Source organism: Eublepharis macularius, chromosome 18 (assembly GCF_028583425.1).
Source record: "Eublepharis macularius isolate TG4126 chromosome 18, MPM_Emac_v1.0, whole genome shotgun sequence".
Taxonomy (NCBI): Eukaryota; Metazoa; Chordata; class Lepidosauria; order Squamata; family Eublepharidae; genus Eublepharis; species Eublepharis macularius.
Window position 1 is genome coordinate 16,339,166 of NC_072807.1, and position 17,876 is coordinate 16,357,041.

Consider the following 17,876-nt stretch of genomic DNA (forward strand, 5'->3'; position numbering starts at 1 on the left):
TTGGGGTGTTGTGCCATGTTTGAAGACAGTGAGTCTTTAGATAGGAAGTCTTCTGGAGGAATGATTTCATCTTTTTAGTGTTTTGCAGGCCTCCTTGATAAACAGTTAGCAACCTCTAAGGGATTCGAGCAGCTCAGCCAATGGCAGTGAAGGACATTGCTGTGACATAAGGGTACCTTATCCAATCATTTCCACAGGCTTGATCACAAAATCTGTCAGGTCCTGGCAATGTAGGCTATTATGACATTTGGGAGACCTGAATTCAGATCTTCCCCTAACTGGAAGTACGTGAGTCGAGCGAGGCTTGAAGTCTGGAGAGCACTGGGAAATTTGGAGGATGTGAATGGTGTGTGTTTGTGTTATAGCCTCTCTCTCTTATGTGCCATTTCCTCACTTTAACAGTGAGATTGTCTCTGGGACAGGATTGTACTGTCTGTGGCTGCCTGTGGTGCAAACCGGCTGTCAGGATTAGACCTTGATGGGCAGGGGAGTGGTTAGCTAACGACAGCTGATGAGAAAATGGCAATTGTCTCTGGTTGTGCTTGAGAAGAGGAAAAAGTGGTGTTTAGAAACTGGAAGGCAGCAGATAAAACGTATTTCAGGAAAGGGCACTTCCCTGTTAATTTGACGCCTTCTCGGATCTTGTGAAATTAGCAGCTTGGCTATGGCTTTCTGCTCGGTTGGTTTGGAAATTGCTTTCTGTATAACAAGCGAGTCCTAATCCTAGTTTCTGAGTCACAGTTGGTTCTGAGGAAGGTTTTGTTTGGATCTCTATGTTCCCAAATGTTCTTGCGGGACTGATCTGTTCTGATTGGGGAAAGAATTCAGGGGACTGAACAAAAGAGGTAGAAATATGGCAAAGAAGCAAAAATGTTATCAATGACTTTGGGAGAAGTGTGTAAAAGGACCGAGTATTGAATCTGAGGTCATGTTGTGAAACCGACTGGCAAAAGAAGGGGCAGGGGGAAGCCAAATTCGGAGATGTACAGGTGTGTGTAATTTCTCTCCCCCTTCATAAAATCTGTTCTTGCTATTTGACTAGTTATAGGGTGGCTATGTAGGGCGCGAACCCCTAGAAACCTTCGCCAACAGCCCTCGTGCCATTGCCCACAGACTTTCAGGCCTGTCTTTGCAGCCATGAGGACTGAAAATTAGCTTCTTAGAAAAATAAGAAAGAAAGCTGAGCTTCCTTTGAAGCTGGCTTCTGATTCTACACTTGCATGGAATTATGGCACACACACAGCCTTGACTGTTGAGTCAGGATGAGCAAAAAGAAGTGAACATGACTAAGGGCCAAGCTACAAGTGACGAATGACACTTGAACAGCAAGTGTATTTCTCCCTGTTCACTTGCCCTCCACTCAATCCACTTGCCGTTCAAGTGTCATTCGTCATGTGTAGCTTGGCCCTAAGTCTGTTTCTGTACAGAGGTTTTTCTCTGCTTAGGCATCCAAACTTGAGCAATTGGGCTGGCTGAGCATTCACATAATGCCATGCTCTGATGTTCTGCAGCTGTCCTTGTCCTCAGTACACTCTTTTCTAAATCTGGTTTGCTACAATCTGTTTGAGAGGATCGCAGTTCCAAGATCAGCACCACGCTGTTGGGACAAGAATGCTCACATTTGCAAAGGTCCCCTTTACACTGGTACCATTTTCCTTCTTTCCGCTTCTTGCAGCTGCCATTTCCCCTGCCATGTCACAGAAGGGTTTCTTAAGGGTTTGTCTTCACTGAAAGCTTAAATACAATTAGTAACCTCTTTAGTGGTATAACTTGATAGCAGTGTTTTGAAGAATATCCTTTGATGGTGCATTGGGGGAAACTTCTGGGAAGACGACAACCGACGGAGGAAAGTGTGCGAAATTTCCCATGCGAAAGTTCTGTTACGAATACTCACGTTTCTGCATTTGCAATGGCCGTGAATGCAAAACAGAGAATCTTCTCTGTGTGGATACACTGGAAAGAGAATACCGTTTGTTGCATGTCCACATATGTAAGTGGATTTTAAAAAGAATTAGACCAACTCAGGATAGAACTGATGGTGGCCAAAACTCGTGGTAGTTAGAAATGGAAATGCTATACCATGAAGAGCTGAAGCCGCCTTCTGTTGAGTCAGCCTTGTTGATCTATCTAGGGACAGCATTATTTAGTATGGCTTTGGTGATTGCACTGTCAAGTATTGATTTGCACTGGTGTAGGAAGTTATTTCCTTCATTTATAAGCATTTATATGAGCCCTATGACACAGAGTGGTAAGCTGCAGTACTGCAGCCCAAGCTCTGCTCACAACCTGGGATTGATCCTGGCAGAAGCTGGGTTCAGGTTGACTAAGAGCCAAGCTACAAGTGATGCCTGACACAGATTGGACACTTGTCAGCTTCCCTCAAGTTTTGATGGGAAATGTAGGCATTCTAGTCTTGCGGCTTGGCTCTCTGACTGCCGTCCAGCAGACTTTTCAGCTGTCACTTGTCCAACATTCCGCCAAGCTGCCTACATTTCCCATCAAAACTTGAGGGAAGCTGACAAGTGCCCAACCTGTGTCAGGCATCACTTGTAGCTTGGCTCTCAGGCTCAAGGTTGACTCAGCCTGCCATCCTTCCGAGGTCGGTAAAATGAGTACCCAGTTTGCTGGGGGTAAAGTGTAGATAACTGGGGAAGGCAATGGCAAACCACCCCGTAACAAAAAGTCTGCCAAGAAAACATCATCCCCCCATGGGTCAGTAATGACTCGGTGTTTGCACAGGGGACTACCTTTACCTACCTATGGGCCAAGCTACACATGACGAATGACACTTGAACGGCAAGTGGATTGAGTGGAGGGCAAGTGAACAGGGAGAAATACACTTGCCGTTCAAGTGTCATTTGTCATGTGTAGCTTGGCCCTATATGCTACCTTTCTCCCTAATGAGGGAATCAGAGCAGCTGACATCATTCTCCTCTCCAGACAGAACTTGTAGGGCTTTGGGTAATACGTTCTGTCCTGCCTGTTTGCACGTTCTTCTACAAGTCATCAGAAGTGCGGAAAAATCCATGTGAGGTACTTCAGTGTGGGAACCAGCCCTGAGACTGTGCACTGGGCTAAATGACCCAGTGCTTTGGCCCAGTGCAGGACAGGTGAGTTCCTCGTGTCCTTTGATTTCCCACAGGTTTATCGTTCTCCCAAACGGAGTCCTCCAGATTGTAGAAGTGCAGGAAAGTGACGCTGGGGCGTACCGCTGTGTGGCAAGTAACTGGGCAGGGAGACGTTACAGCAGCGACGCTGTTCTCAGCACCTTGAAAGGTCAGGAGTTTGAACGGGGGGTTGTACTGCTGGGTGTCCTTTTGGGAAAAAAAATCCAGATGGTATGGAAAACAAAAGTTCCATAGCCCAGAATTGTATAAATACAACAGCTGGTAAAATGAGAAAAAAGGAAAAAGAGAAAAGTAACCAGGCACTGAATGTTTTCTAGGTGTCAAATCTGGGATTTTACCTCATATGGCACTGTAGGTAAGAGGGGATGCTGGGAAATACCCAGTTTAAATCCACCATAAACTGGCTAGGTGGCTCGCTCATAGCCACTTTCTCCACTTGCCCCATCTCCTCATGTCTGATTTGATGCTGATTTACTTTACAGTGTTGGCGTCCATGCGTTACCCAAAACATGTTTGCAATGGTGCTTGGAAATTTATTTATTATAGAAAATGTATATGTTGCCTCTCCAGAGAGCTGATCAAGGCAGTTAATTAATTTACTCACTTCACTAATAATCTGACTTTGTCACTGAGACTGAAAATGGATTACACCCCCCACCCCCAAATCCATTAAGAATACTAACAACTAACAAAATTGGAGAATGCACTACAAATACATAGTAATAAACCAAGATTACAAGCCTGGTGAAGAATGCAATAAAAACATAATAAAATATTCACAGAAGAGAATGCCTTAAAATCCCCACGCTTTGATTACAACCTTATTCACAGTAAAAACTAAAAACAATTAGATGTTATGAATGAAACAATGACAATTATGAGACAATGCAACACACAACCACCATCAGCGCAAGCCATCAATTAGAACCAGCATAACAACTGACACATGCTATAAAAATGCTCAGGAGTGTTATTGATGTAGTTGTATGAGGCCGTCCTTATAGATGGCGTTTCCAAACCTCCCCTAAGAGAAATTGACTCAATGGAGCACATCTTCTTTAACTGCCCAAGTCACAGTAAAATTAGAGCAGAAACCATCAGTCCATTAGTAGAAAGATTCCCTGGAGGTTCAAATAAAATCAAACTTGATTCTCTTTTGTCTGATCGGAATCACCAGACAACACGTCAAGTAGTAAGATTCTGTGCCCAGGTCTACAAGCAACGTAAATCGCATAAGGCAGACTGAATGCATTTTAACCTTTTAAACAACTAATTTATGATGATCTTATTTTTTTACTCTTATATATATTCATTGTTCTTCTCCCGTATCCAGTCTCAACTGTTTTAAAACTGATTTGCAAACGGTTTTATATGTGCTGGTTGCAGACTGCAATAATAGACTTGACTTGACATTTCCAAACAAACAAAAATAATCCCTCCCTCTGCCTGCTTTCACATGGACGTTTTGCTTTGGTTTCATGTCTAAATTGAAACAGGGATTTTTTTGGGAGGGGGAAGGTGGTATCCACCTGACATCCCTAAGCTGTCATTTTCTGCGGTCTCCTTCCCTTTGCTACAGTCTTTCCCAAACCTAGTTTGGTAGAATATTTTCGGAAGGATTACACTGAATGCAGCCTTGTATGCACCCGTGTATGAGTGCACCCAGCCCTAAGGAAGCCCGCCTCGCTTCAACCAGGGCCAGGGCCTTTTCAGTCCTGGCCCCAGCCTGGTGGAACGCTCTGTCAATGGAGACCCGGGCCAGCGGGACATATTATCGTTCTGCCGGGCCTGTAAGACAAAGCTGTTCCGCCAGGCGTTCGGTGGTTGAAGGGGGCGGTGCCATGTCGGCCTCCCACCTTTGGGGTGGGGTGGGGGTTCTCCCCACCATTGCACCTTAATGTATCTGGTTAATTTATTTTATTATTGTTTATTTTATGTTGATTTTAGAATTCTTTTCTTGTTTTTATTGATTTTAACTGTTGTGCACCGCCTAGAGCCCCTGAGGATGGGTGGTTTATAAATTGAAATAATAACAACAATAACAACAACAACAACAACAATAATAATATGCTGTGTGGGTGGGATCTGTAATTGACATCTCACAATAGCCTTTGTTAAGGATGGTGATATGTCAATTACTGATATTGCGGTAGATCGGGGGACCCCACTATGGTACCCAAGGGTGCCGTGGTGCCCGCTGATACCCTTCCTGTTGCTCAGCAATTGTTTTTAGAAAGTGGGTGGGTCAAGATGGGGCTTTTGTCCAGCAGGGCTTTCTCTTGGCTGTGCAGGGTCTTTAAAAGTTGCTTAATTTTGGAAAAAACAAATACCCCCACCAATCTCCCACTGGCTATCCAAAGTATGGGATCAGCTTATCATAGACAAAATAACAGACAATTTAACCAACACAACACACAAGTCCAACTTTTATGAAAAATGGTGGCATTTCTTAGACTACATTGATAGGACAGAAGCAAATCCTCCAAACCATTTATATCAGAAAATACTAGATAGTTAATTATGAGGTGAGTTGCTTCAAGAAAATTATGTATAATATCTTTAACTGTAAGAACTGCAAATCATAGCATTCTGTCAGCAATTTTATTTATGAAGAGTATCTTATTGTTACTTCCATATATTACTTTTTGTATTTACTGTTTAAGTTGTATGGTTGAAATTGTTTACTGTTTTGTTGATAAATAAAATTTATTATTAAAAAAAAAAGTTGCTTCAGCAACAGCTGCCACCGCAGCACAAGGATCTTTTACAGTTTGTGCATGCAAGAAAATATTTTTAATATGTTTATTTTAAAAGAGCTTCTGCCTGAAATATGTTATTTTAAACAGAGCTTCTGCCTGAAATGTCCAGGAGTTGCTGTTAGAGTTATACATAACCTCCCTTCCTCGGATTTTGCGGACTCGTGCCAGCAGTCATTTGTAGTCGCGCCCACCTCTCTGTGTCAGGATTCCAACAGTGCCCGCAGGCTTGAGCAAGGTGTCAATTAAAATTGGTGGTATGGGAGGAAATGGTGGTGGTTGGCATCAATCACATTTGCAGTGATAAAAAATAGAGGTGGTAGGAAGGGGCCTGGGGAACAGAGGAGAAAATGCAAGCAAATGTTCTTGCACCTGAGTTGGGAATGAGAACTCCAAGGGTTCCAACTGAAGTCCTGGCTGAAGAGTTTGCTTTTGAGGAGGGACTTGGCAGGAAAGGGGGAGTGCAGTATTCAAGAGTCATTGTTTCATAGTCAGGGGTCATTTCGTAGAAAAAGAGCCGCAGGGGCTCATTAGCATATGCCACGCCCCCTTGCCATCACCGGAAGTGTGTCATTAGCATAACTGATTTGCATATGCCACACTCCCTGACCTCACCTATCTGGCTGTTTTGGACCCAATCCTGGCCATTCAGGGCCAAAATTGGGCCCAACATGGCAAAAAGGGGCTGAAAATGGCTGAAAAGGGGCCCAAAATGGTCAGAACTGGGCCGCTGCTGAGCGGGAGAGTGATCCACCACCCGTAAGAGGCCCAATCCTGGCCGTTTTGGGACCAATCCTGGCTGTTTTAGGCCCAATCCTGGCCATTTTTGGGCCCCAAATGGCCAAAAATTGGGTGGGCGGGACCACCTGACATGTGACCTCTTTGGAGAACTACCGGAACTGCGTTCCTGTGCGTTCCCCTCAAAATGAGCCCTGGTCATAATTTCATAGTTGACCTTGTTCAACTCCCTTTCAATGCTGCATTTTGGACTCACCTAAAAGTCGCTTGAGCTTTTTCATCTGAGGGGCTCCTTATAGTCCGAAAATTCCCGTGGGAATTCATTTGCTTCTCATTGGTTAGTTTGGAGTGTAACTAACTCGCAGTCAGTAAATAACCTATAATAATAATGCCATCTGGGATGAATATAGGCTTGTTTATTGCATCATGCTACCAGTCCGTTTTAGTCTCGCTTATGCCTCCTGAGTCATCAGCGATGGCTCTACCTGCACTGCCCAAGGGAGAAAAGGTGATGGATCTACCTGTTGAAGTTGACAATCCTTCCCCAAGAAGGCAGTTCTTTCTACCCCCCTGCACAATTCTGCGCCTTGCCATTTCACCAGTTTTTAGAGAGACTGAAATGCATCATGGAGTATGGAAAAGATTGAAAAGCATCATCATTTATGAATTGTTTTAATATTTGTATTATATTTTTATAACTGCTGTACTTCGCCCTGAGCCCGCTTGCAGGAAGGATGAGTTAGAAATGTAATTGATAATAATAATAGTAGTAGTAGTAGTAGTAGTAGTAATAATAATAATAGTAATCACAGACGATGCTTCTCAAGACAACTGGAATTCTTCCACCCAGGGCTTTTTTTCAGGGGGAACACAGGGGAACGGAGTTCTGGAATCTCTTGAAAATGGTCACATGGCTGGTGGCCCCGCCCCCTGATCTCCAGACAGAGGGGAGTTTAGATTGCCCTCTGCAAGGAGGGCAATCTAAACTCCCCTCTAAACTCCCCTCTGTCTGGTGATCAGGGGGCGGGGCCACCAGCCATGTGACCATTTTCTCCGAGGGCAACCCACTGAGTTCTACCACCTCTTTTCCCAGAAAAAAAGCCCTGCTTGCACCTTTTCAGAGGTTTCCACCAATAAGGGAGAGAGAGGTGGAGGGACAGCAATACCAGATCATCTTGTCACAGCTAGAATAGTACTTGGGGTTACCCTTTTATTTGTTTGTTTCTTCTTTTATAGTTGGCCATTCTCACTGAGACTCAAGGTCAAGGTCTCACATTTAAATACTCTGCCACTGGAGCAGTATGCATACAATCAACAGTGCAATGAAATGGGATTGCAGAATTGAAACGGCACACTAAAAAGACCGCTGTACACATTAAGGTAGCATAACATGTGCAAGAAACAATGCAACCGAACTGGATTACAGAATTAGGGAACTCATGCAGCAAGGTGGTTTGTGCAGTGAACAAAGCAAAGGAAACTGCCTAAAATTTCACGGACAGGAACAGTGACCCTGTTCCCTTTCCAGAAGGGGCCTCTTGAATAATTCGGTTTTACTCACCACATTTCACCTTGGTTGAGAGGCAGCCAAAGATACAGGCAGTGGGAGATGGTGGCAGGTAGACCTTGCCCATTCAGAGGTGTTCCAACAATCTCTTTTCAGACATCTAGAGATTTGAACATTTTTAAAATGAAGTTTATTTATTTATTTATTTATTTATTCAATTTATATACCGCCCATCCCAGGGGCTCTGGGCGGTGAACAGTTAAAATTGATAAAAACAAAAACTAAAATCAATATACAAATAATAAAACAAATTAACAAGGTGCAGTGGTGGGGAGAACCTTCCCCACCCCAAAGGTGGGAGGCCGACATGGCACCGCCCCCTTCAATCACCAAACGCCTGGCGGAACAGCTCTGTCTTACAGGCCCGGCGGAACGATAATATGTCCCGCTGGGCCCGGGTTTCCATTGACAGAGCGTTCCACCAGGCTGGGGCCAGGACTGAAAAAGCCCTGGCCCTGGTTGAAGCGAGGCGGGCTTCCTTAGGGCCGGGGACCACAAGTAAATATTTATTCGCTGATCGGAGCGATCTCCGGGGAACGTACAGGGAGAGGCGGTCCCGAAGATATGCCGGTCCCAACCCACTCAGGGCTTTAAAGGTAAGAACCAACACTTTGAACCTGATTCGGAATTCAACTGGAAGCCAGTGCAGCTGGCGCAGGACAGGTGTGATGTGTGACTGGTAAGGTATACCAGTCAGGACCCGTGCCGCCGCATTCTGGACCAGTTGTAGTTTCCGGATCAGGCCCAGGGGTAGCCCAGCGTAGAGTGAGTTACAGTAATCTAGCCTGGAGGTGACCGTTGCATGGATCACTGTAGCCAGGTCCTGGGGCGTCAGGTAGGGGGCAAGTTGCCTGATCTGACGAAGATGGAAAAATGCAGACTTGGCAACCGCCGTGACCTGGGCCTCCATCGATAGGGAGGCATCCAGGAACACACCCAGACTCTTGGAGTCTGGAGATTCAGTCTCTATTCTGATGTTTTTTTGGTATTTCTACCAGTTTGGTGCCCTGACCTGGATAGCTCAGGTGAGCCTGATCTCATCAGATCTCAGAAGCTAAGCAGGGTCGGCCTTGGTTAGTAATTGTATGGGAGACCTCCCAACGAAAACCAGGGTTGCAGAGGCAGGCAATGGCAAACCACCTCTGTTGGTCTCTTGCCATGAAAACCCCACCAGGGGTCGCCATAAGTCGGCTATGACTTGCGAGCACTCTCCACCACCACCACCAGTTTGGAACATATGCGTGGCCATCGGCACCTTGTGTCACTAAAGTTTTACACTTTTTTTTTTATTACTAAAGCTTTACACATGGCGTTTGTAATACTGCATCCGTTCAGCGTGTGGGTTGGTAAAGAATGGTCCTTGGTCCAGTTAACAAGGCTGGTGTCAAGCTTTGGGTTGCTACTCCTCACTTCCCCGGGGAAATGTTCTTTTTTAATTTTCGCTTCTCTAAGCGTTCATATTGACTTGTCCACTGAGAGTCCTCTAAAGGTCTCCCAAAGACCTGTTGTGGATGGCAGAAAATTCTCTGATGCTCAAATGGGGTCCTGGGAGGGTGTCCAAGAACGCCTTCATAAGCTACCTGTTGCAGGGGAATTTATGTAGTGGATGGGAGAAGGGGGGAATCGCCTTTTGGGAAAGCTTGTGCTGGTTTCCTCACGACAAGAAGACCCCCCCCCCCCCGTAAATCCCCAGAACAGTTTGAAAACCACAAGTCTCCAGGCATTTTGTCTCCCTCTGCCCCAAGGATGGTACCTCCAATCTCTGTCTGGATCCAGAAAGAGATGCCCCAGTCCCCTTCTGTGCCCCTGATGGCTGGGAGGGCGTTTTGCACTCCTGTTATTGTTGTCCCAAGTAGTCATTAGGGTGGAATGGCTGATGAACCAACCTTGTCTCCAAACCTTATTTATCCTTTTGGAGGAAAGTGTGTTCTTGTAAGGCAAGTGGACGGCACCTCAAGAAGGAGGTGGGCAACAAAACTCAGCTTCAGTCAATGGATATTTTGGGGTGTTCTGTTTCCCCCCTCAAGGTGCTCCCTCCCAATCCTTGACATCTTGACATTTCGGACAGGTGGCTGATCCCCTTTCTTGCTTCTCTTGTTTCCCAAACTCTAAAAGGCAGCAAATGGTGTCCAGTGGCAAATTGTTTCTGTTGTGGATCTGAAGCACAGCAATTTCTCTTCCCTCCCTAGCCTGCCAGGGAAGCTGCCAAAACTTGGCAGCGGTTTGCTACATGTGTGGATTTTTAGGGTTGGTTAGGAAGGTTTCCCAATAAAGCCAAAGTGCAAAATTAAGGGGGGGGGGGGAGCCAGTGAAGCTCCCACTTCCAAAGCCATCATGGCATAGGACGGAGCCATGGCATGCCCCCCCCCCCCAATGTGGCTGTTGAGATGCCATGCAAGTTTGCTTCCTTATTTATTCATTGACTTACTTCATTTATACCCTGCCTTTCTCCCTAATTGGGGACCCAAAGCAGATCAGGTCTTCCTCCTCTCCTCCATTTTATCTTCACAACAACCCTGTGAGGTAGGTGTTAGGTTGAGTGTGTGCCTGGCCTAAAGTCCCCCAGCCAGCCTCCATAGATCGGTAGCCAGGTTTCCCAGATCTAACTACTACACCATACTATCTCTTTGGTGGGGTCATAGTAAGGCAGGGCCGGGACTGGCATGCTGAACTTCAGCTGACCCTTCTTTGAAGCCTAGAGGGTGGGAGGGCAAGATTGCTGCCTGTGTTGCTCACCCCCTTGACCACACCCTCCCCTGGGTTTGTAGCTTAGGTTCTGTTTGCCAAGCATCCACAGAGGTGGCAGTAACTCATTTTCCGAGAGCCTGTCTCTTGCAAAGCCCACATTTGATATCATCTGCTTTGGTATAGAAGCCCCAAAACCAAGGGTAGAGCTTGGAGATTTCTCCACTCCTTCTCCCACAGTTCGGTGACAGCTGCTGAGAAGAGACTCGGTTTAGATTTGGACTGCGGTCTTCACTCTTCCCAACCCCAAACAGTGTGTTATTTGCCCTGCTGGGGGCTGCACACCCACTGGGAACGTTGTCAAGTCGGGGGAACCTCTCTCAGTTCATGCAGAAACTTGACCTGACTCATGAAAAAGTGTCTCATCTAGTTTTGGCTCCAAGAACAACTTAGAAAACCACTGTCAACATAATAAATTTTATTAGGATCAACCAAAATGACACAAAGCAGCCTGCAAGCCTTCAAGTTCTCCTGAACTCATCCTCAGACTACGAGTCGCTCTACTCGGGACATCTGACACGTGAAGAACCCATGTGGGGAGATGCAGTGTTAGTCGGGAAGGGTAGTCTAAAAAGACAGAGCTGGCGGCAGGGCAAAGGCTTTGCTATACACTGGAGCTGTGTGAAGGGGCTGTGGAATCCCAGAAGGGAAACTTCAGCCCATTATAACCTCTCCAGGTCCAAGCCTGGCTCTGGAAGGCAGCTCCAGCCCATTTCCATTCCTCGCTGCCCTCTGGTTATGATCCCACACAGTTTTAGACTGGAGAGGTGAAATTGACAGAGCCAGGGAGGGGTGGGGAAGAAGATGAAATTAACAAAACCCTCTGAGGCTGATTCCGCACACATTGGATAATGCACTTTCAATACACTTTAGCAATTGTTTGGAAGTGGATTTTTTATTTCACACATGAAAAATTCAGTTCCAAATGATCTCTATAGAGGATTGGAAGTGCATTATCCAACATGTGCGGAATCAGCCAGAGGAGCGATCTCAGCTTGATCTCAGCTTTTAAAACTACCCTCCTGTAGAGAGGTGAAATTGACAGAGACTTCAGGAGGTGAAGATGAAATTAACAAACCTCTGAGGAGCGATCTCCACCGGCTTTGTCTTTTTAAACTACGCTTCCCAGCTAACATCGCATCTCCCTCCACTTGACGAAAATGTGCTGAGAGACTTGTAGTCAGGTTGGGGAAACCCAACTTGGCTCATGCAGAAACCTGACCTGACTCATGAAAAAGCGACTCACCTAATTTTGGCCCCAAGAGCAACAGCCTAGAAAACGACTAGCTACATAATACCTTTTATTAGGACCACCCAAAATGACACAAAGCAGTCTGCAAGCTTTCAAGTTCTCCTAAACTCATCCTCAAACTATGTTATGAAATTTGAAGAGTTGTTTGGGGTAGGGGGTGGAATCTCCTCCCACTTATGTTTTTTATTGCAACCTCCAACCTGAGGAAGAGTTCTGGAGAACCTGAAAGCTTGCAGACTGTTTTGTATCAATTAGGTTGGTCCTAATAAAAGGTATTCTGGCGATTGTGGTTGGCTTTGTGTTTTTTATTTTGGGAGCAGCACAGCTCCAGACAACTTTTGCCTGCTTAGAAATCTGCCTTTCTAAAAAAGAAAAAGAGACTTCATTTTCAGGGTTGATGCCGTCTGGTTCAGGATTTTTGGAAGGCAATTCATAAGGAGATATCCAACATGGTGGGTCTTTCACTGCCATATTCCCCAGAATTTTTGTTATTAGATTTTTGGGCCGATTCTCTGCTTGATAAAAATACTAAATCTCTGGTTTCAATATTGGTTGCCTCTGCTCGCCTGGTTATTGCTAGGAATTGGAAATCTCTTGTGGGACCATTGCTCAAAAAATGGTACCAGAAAATCTGGGAGCAATATTTAATGGGCAGGATTATGCACAATCCATTCTTTTGGGACCTATGTATGGTAGTTCCTTTATTCGACTACGATAAAATATGGAAACCAGCTCTGGATTTTATAGGTACTAAAGGTGTAATTCCTTCGATGAAACAAAAGTTTAGATGTTTGTCCAGGGCTCATTTTGAGGGGGAATGCACAGGAACGCAGTTCCGGCAGTTCCCCAAAGAGGTCACATGTCAGGTGGCCCCACCCACCTGACTCTTGGCCATTATGGGCCTGTTTCGGCCTGGATTGGGGCCGAAACGGCCCAGATCAGGCCTCTGACGGGTGGTGGATCACTCTCCCGCTCATCAGCGGCCCAATCCTGACCATTTTGGTCCCCTTTTCGGCCATTTTCAGACCCTTTTTGCCAGTTTGGGCCCAATTTCGGCCCTGAATGGCTAGGATTGGGTCTAAAACAGCCAGGATAGGTGATGTCAGGGGGTGTGACATATGGAAATCAGCTACACGACACTTCCGGTGACGGCAAGAGGTGTGGCTAATGAGTTCCTTCAGCTCTTTTTCTACAAAATGACTCGTGTGTTTGCCCATTGTGATTCTTGGGTTTGTAACAGATTGTGAAGTGTAGTTTATTTTACTGCTTTCCATGGTTTAATTTTATGATTTTTTCCTCTCTGTATCTCATGGTTCCCTTTGGTTTGTGTTATTGTTTCTATGATTAAATAATTTTTAAAAAATCGAAAAAAAAAATTCAGGGTCGATGCTTCTCTTCAATTAGAAGCTATTTTGGGCCCCAGAGAGTCTCTCCTGAAGGTCATAGAGAGGTGTTTGCTTCTGTGTTGGTAGCTGGGGTGCATGGCAACTGCGGCCCGGGGTATTGCTGGGTGAGCAACAGATGTTTTGGGCTGGGCAGACTTCACGGTGTAAATTTCCAGACACTCCTTGGGGAAGCTGCATTCCACACGGGAATGCTGATATGGGGGCCTTTACAAGCAATTTTTTTAAAAAAAATTGCAGTCTTTAAATGAGGCCATTGTAGTCGAGTGGCGGAAATAATCTGAATGAAGAGCAACTCCGATTCCTTGAGTTCCTCTTCCAGACCTCAAATGGGGAGATCTGTTAGAACGTCTTTGCCTTCTGCTTGATGTCTCATCCTTGAATATGAAGGAAAACGAAAGCTGTTTCTTCACACAGTCTCTTCCCCGAAATCCTTTGGGCAATATGTTCACCCAGTTGAGTTTTGGCAGCTGGTGCTCTGTGTATGCTGTGATTCTGTGAAAGTGCAGTGCGGGATGGGGTGGAGATGAACCAGAGACTGGATTTGAGTGTGTGACTGAGAGCCAAGCTAAAAGTGATGAATTACACTCGAATGGCAAGTGAACAGACTCACGTGTATTCCTCCCTGTTCACTTGCCATTCACGTGAGCTCCACTTGATCACTATGTGGAGCGCAAGTGAATGGCAAGCGAACAGGGAGGAATACCTGTGAGTCTGTTCACTTGCCATTCAAGTATATTTCATCACTTGTAGCTTGGCTCTGAGTCTCTCTACAGGAGACATCTTACACAGGATGCTCAAGTGTAGGGAGATGCAATGTTAGCTGGGAAGCATAGTTTAAAAAAATAGAGCCAAAGGCTCTGTCAATTTCCCCTCTCTACAGAGTAGGCAAAAATCCCTCCTCAGAGGTCCAGAGGAGTTAACCTTGTTAGTCTGTAGTCGCAAAATAGTAAAGTGTCCAGTAGCACCTTTAAGACTAACCAACTTTATTGTAGCATAAGCTTTTCGAGAACCACAGTTCTCTTGGTCAGAGGGTTTGTTAATTTCCTCTTCGCCTCCCAAAAGGGGAGGTGAAATTGACAGAGCCTTCCAGGATGCGCAGAGGAAATTAACAAAGTCTGAGGAGCGATCTTAGCTAGCTCTGTAGAGGGGTGAAATTGACAGAGCCTTTGGCTCTGGCCGTTTCCACACGGCTTACCTTTTGCTGGAACACAGCGTGTTCTCGTGCAAAATCGCGCGATAACAGCGTCTTCCTGGTGCGATTTTGCGCATGTAGACGCTGTGTTCTGGCAAAAGATAAGCCATGTGGAAACGGCCTCTGTCTTTTAAAACTATGCTTCCTGGCTGTCATTACGCCTCCCCACACTTGAGCATCCTCGTGTCAGAGTTCTCATGTAGAGACTCTAAGTTTCCCAAGAATCCGAGTTTTTATTTAAACAGAAGCAGCAAGTTGCTAGCCCTTTGTTAGGACTACCATGGTATGCTTGAAAATTTGTGAGTGAGAAGAATATAAAGAAGAACCCTGCTGGATAAGACCAGGGATCCATCCCATCTAACATCGTGTTCCACACAGTTGCCGATCACGTGCCTTGGAGGGCCAAAAAACAGGACATAGAGGCTCTTCCGATGATGTTGCTTCCTAGCACTGGCTTTCAGAGGTTTTCTGCCTCTGGATATGATTCCTTTCAGCCACTTCGATGAGTAGCCATTGCTGGACCGCCTCTGCATGAATCTCTCTAATGCCTGTTTACAGCTATCTATGCGCCCGGCCTGCAAGATAAGTCAATGGATGAGATTCCTATAGTTGGGGGTGGGCAGCTCCCCACCTGTCTCTTTAATTAAGCAGGAGCAGAATAAATTATGCAAAATAAGAATAAAATAAGCCAAATAAAATAGGAGATGTAATGCAGGCATGTTTTAATTTGCATCATTTATACCGGCTAGAAAATGTGGCTGTTCTCAATACAGAATCGAGATTACTTAGGTGCAGAATTTTACTTTTAACATGGAGTACACTCCGCTTAACTAAGGAGACAAGTGGAAACAGTGAGTGATTCCGCACACGTTGGATAATGCACTTCCAATTCTCTTTATAGATCATTTGGAACGGATTTTTTTGAGTGCGGAACAAAAACTCCACCTCAAACGATTGATCAAGTGCATTGAAAGTGCATTATCCAACGTGTGCGGAATCAGCCAGTGAGGTTGGAATTTGCATCCCGTCTGCCTATTGTCTTTATTTGGAGTAACGTTCGAGAGACCCTGCTCCAGGGGGCAAAATGATCCTGGGGTGTCCTTACTTTCCCTTCACTGCCTGTTGGCCAGTCTTTCTTTTAATCTCAATATACCTTGCTATCTCTCGGGGAGAAAGAAGCTTTGCTCGGCTGCCAGCTCTGTCTTGGAGCTTGCACAAATATTTGATGGCAGAAACACGTTTTCACAGGATGCCATCACAGCAAGCGATTTAGTTTGTCAGTTTAAATGGTGTTCAGCCGGTGGCAATCTTCCAGTGTCATCTCCAATAACAGCATATTAAATCCCAATCTGTGAGGAACGCCTTTGTCTTCTGGAAGGCTATGAGGCAGGCGATGCATCGGCTACCTACTTTGTTGTGCATCTATTGTTGGCTTGATTCATTTTCAGTGAGAGGAACTCAAAGGACCAGCCAGCATCTGGGAATCTCCGCTTCCTTCCTCTTTTTTGTTGCTAAAGCAGGTTTCTAGCCTTTATGAATGCAAAGGCAGTCTTCTTGTTGATATAGAAGAAATACTTTGGGGCTGAAGGGGGAACTCTGTGTGTGTGTGTGTGTGTGTGTGTGTGTGAAGGAGGATAGATGAAAAGAGTGAAATCACCCGCAATGAAATTCCAGCAATCAACTGCAAAATGGCTTGCACTGGCCCCCAGCCCCAAGCATGCCCCCTCCCCAGCTCTCCAGGAAGTCCTCCTTTACATGGGATTGACTTTGGCTGCGTTCAGTGAGCAAATGGCAAAAACAAGGAGTCTCGGGTGGATCTGCGCTAGGAACGCTATGCTGTAATCCCACTGACAGTCTCTCTACATGAGACGCCTCAGCGCGTGTTCATCAAGTGTAGGGAGATGCAATGTTAGCTGGGAAGCATAGTTTTAAAAGACAGAGCCGGCAGAGATCGCTCCTCAGAGGGCTTGTTAATTTCACCTTCGCCTTCCAAAGGCTCTGTCAGTTTCACCTCTCCAGTCTAAAACTGTGCGGGATCCCAACCAAAGGGCAGTGAGGAATGGAAATGGGCTGGAACAGCCTTCCAAAGCCAGGCTTGGACCTAGAGAGGTTATAATGGGCTGAAGTTTCCCTTCTGGCATTTCACAGCCCCTTCACACAGCTCCAGTGTGTAGCAAAGCCTTTGTCCTGCCACTGGCTCTGTCTTTTTAAACAATCCTTCCTGGCTAACATTGCATCTCCCGACACATGTTCTTCACATGTCAAATGTCTCGTGTAAACTCTGAGAGAGTGGCCCCGTGTGTTGTGATTTTCATGAAAAAGAAAAGTAGCTCACTGTCACACCTATCTGAGAGATTCAGGGGTATTAGGGTGTGGCTACCTTATACATCCAATTACATGAACCTTATATGACTTTATTAAATGATCTAATTCGTTTCTGTGATGTAAGACACCTCCAAACATGAGACACTTTTCCGAAGAATACTTGGTTCAAACTGTATTCTGTTTCTTCTGGTTGCTCTTAAGATTTATTCTGGGCACAAAGCCATTTATCCATAAAGCTGTCTTTCTCAAGGTTGGGACAATGAGAAGAATGCTGAAAAAATGCTCGCAGCTTTGGAAATTAACAAGTACTTCTCAGGCATATTTTGTTGAAGATTCTGTACCCTGAAAGTACATGATTGTCTACTGGAAGGTTACGGGAGGAAAGAAGGACAGCCCCATCGGCTTTCAGCTGTTCAGCAGTCTGAGACACCAAGAAGACGGGCGACCAAGCAGCGCTCGGCTGTTTCACTGTGAACTTTCTCACCCTTTTCCAGAGCAGGAGTTTGAAGTCTTATTCAGTCTCTGAGAATCTCCCCTGGGAGGAGTTTCAAGCTTTGAGCAGCTGTTCAATAGAGGGAAGGGCGGGGGGAGTGCTTGCCTGCGATTCTCTTCTGTAGATAGCAACGGGCTGATTTGCTTGCAGTTGGCGTTACAGCGTTTTAAAACCCCTCGCGCTTTTTCATGTGCGCCACGCACTGTTTGGTTCAGAGGAAACTAACAAAGACCTCCCCCCGCCCCCAAGGATAAAGATACATTTCGTTCATTAT

At 45.6% G+C, this 17,876-nt stretch overlaps 1 protein-coding gene across 3 annotated transcripts in view; it reads left to right on the forward strand.

Annotated features, from left to right (window-relative positions):
- The window catches only part of IGDCC4 (immunoglobulin superfamily DCC subclass member 4), a 104,855-nt gene that overhangs the window by 35,444 nt on the left and 51,535 nt on the right, over window positions 1-17,876 (forward strand). For all 3 annotated transcript variants that reach the window (XM_055002874.1, XM_055002876.1, XM_055002875.1), the window contains exon 4: window positions 3,143-3,276. In XM_055002874.1, coding sequence (XP_054858849.1) covers window positions 3,143-3,276 — 134 coding nt within the window. The remainder of the gene's footprint in view (window positions 1-3,142; window positions 3,277-17,876) is intronic.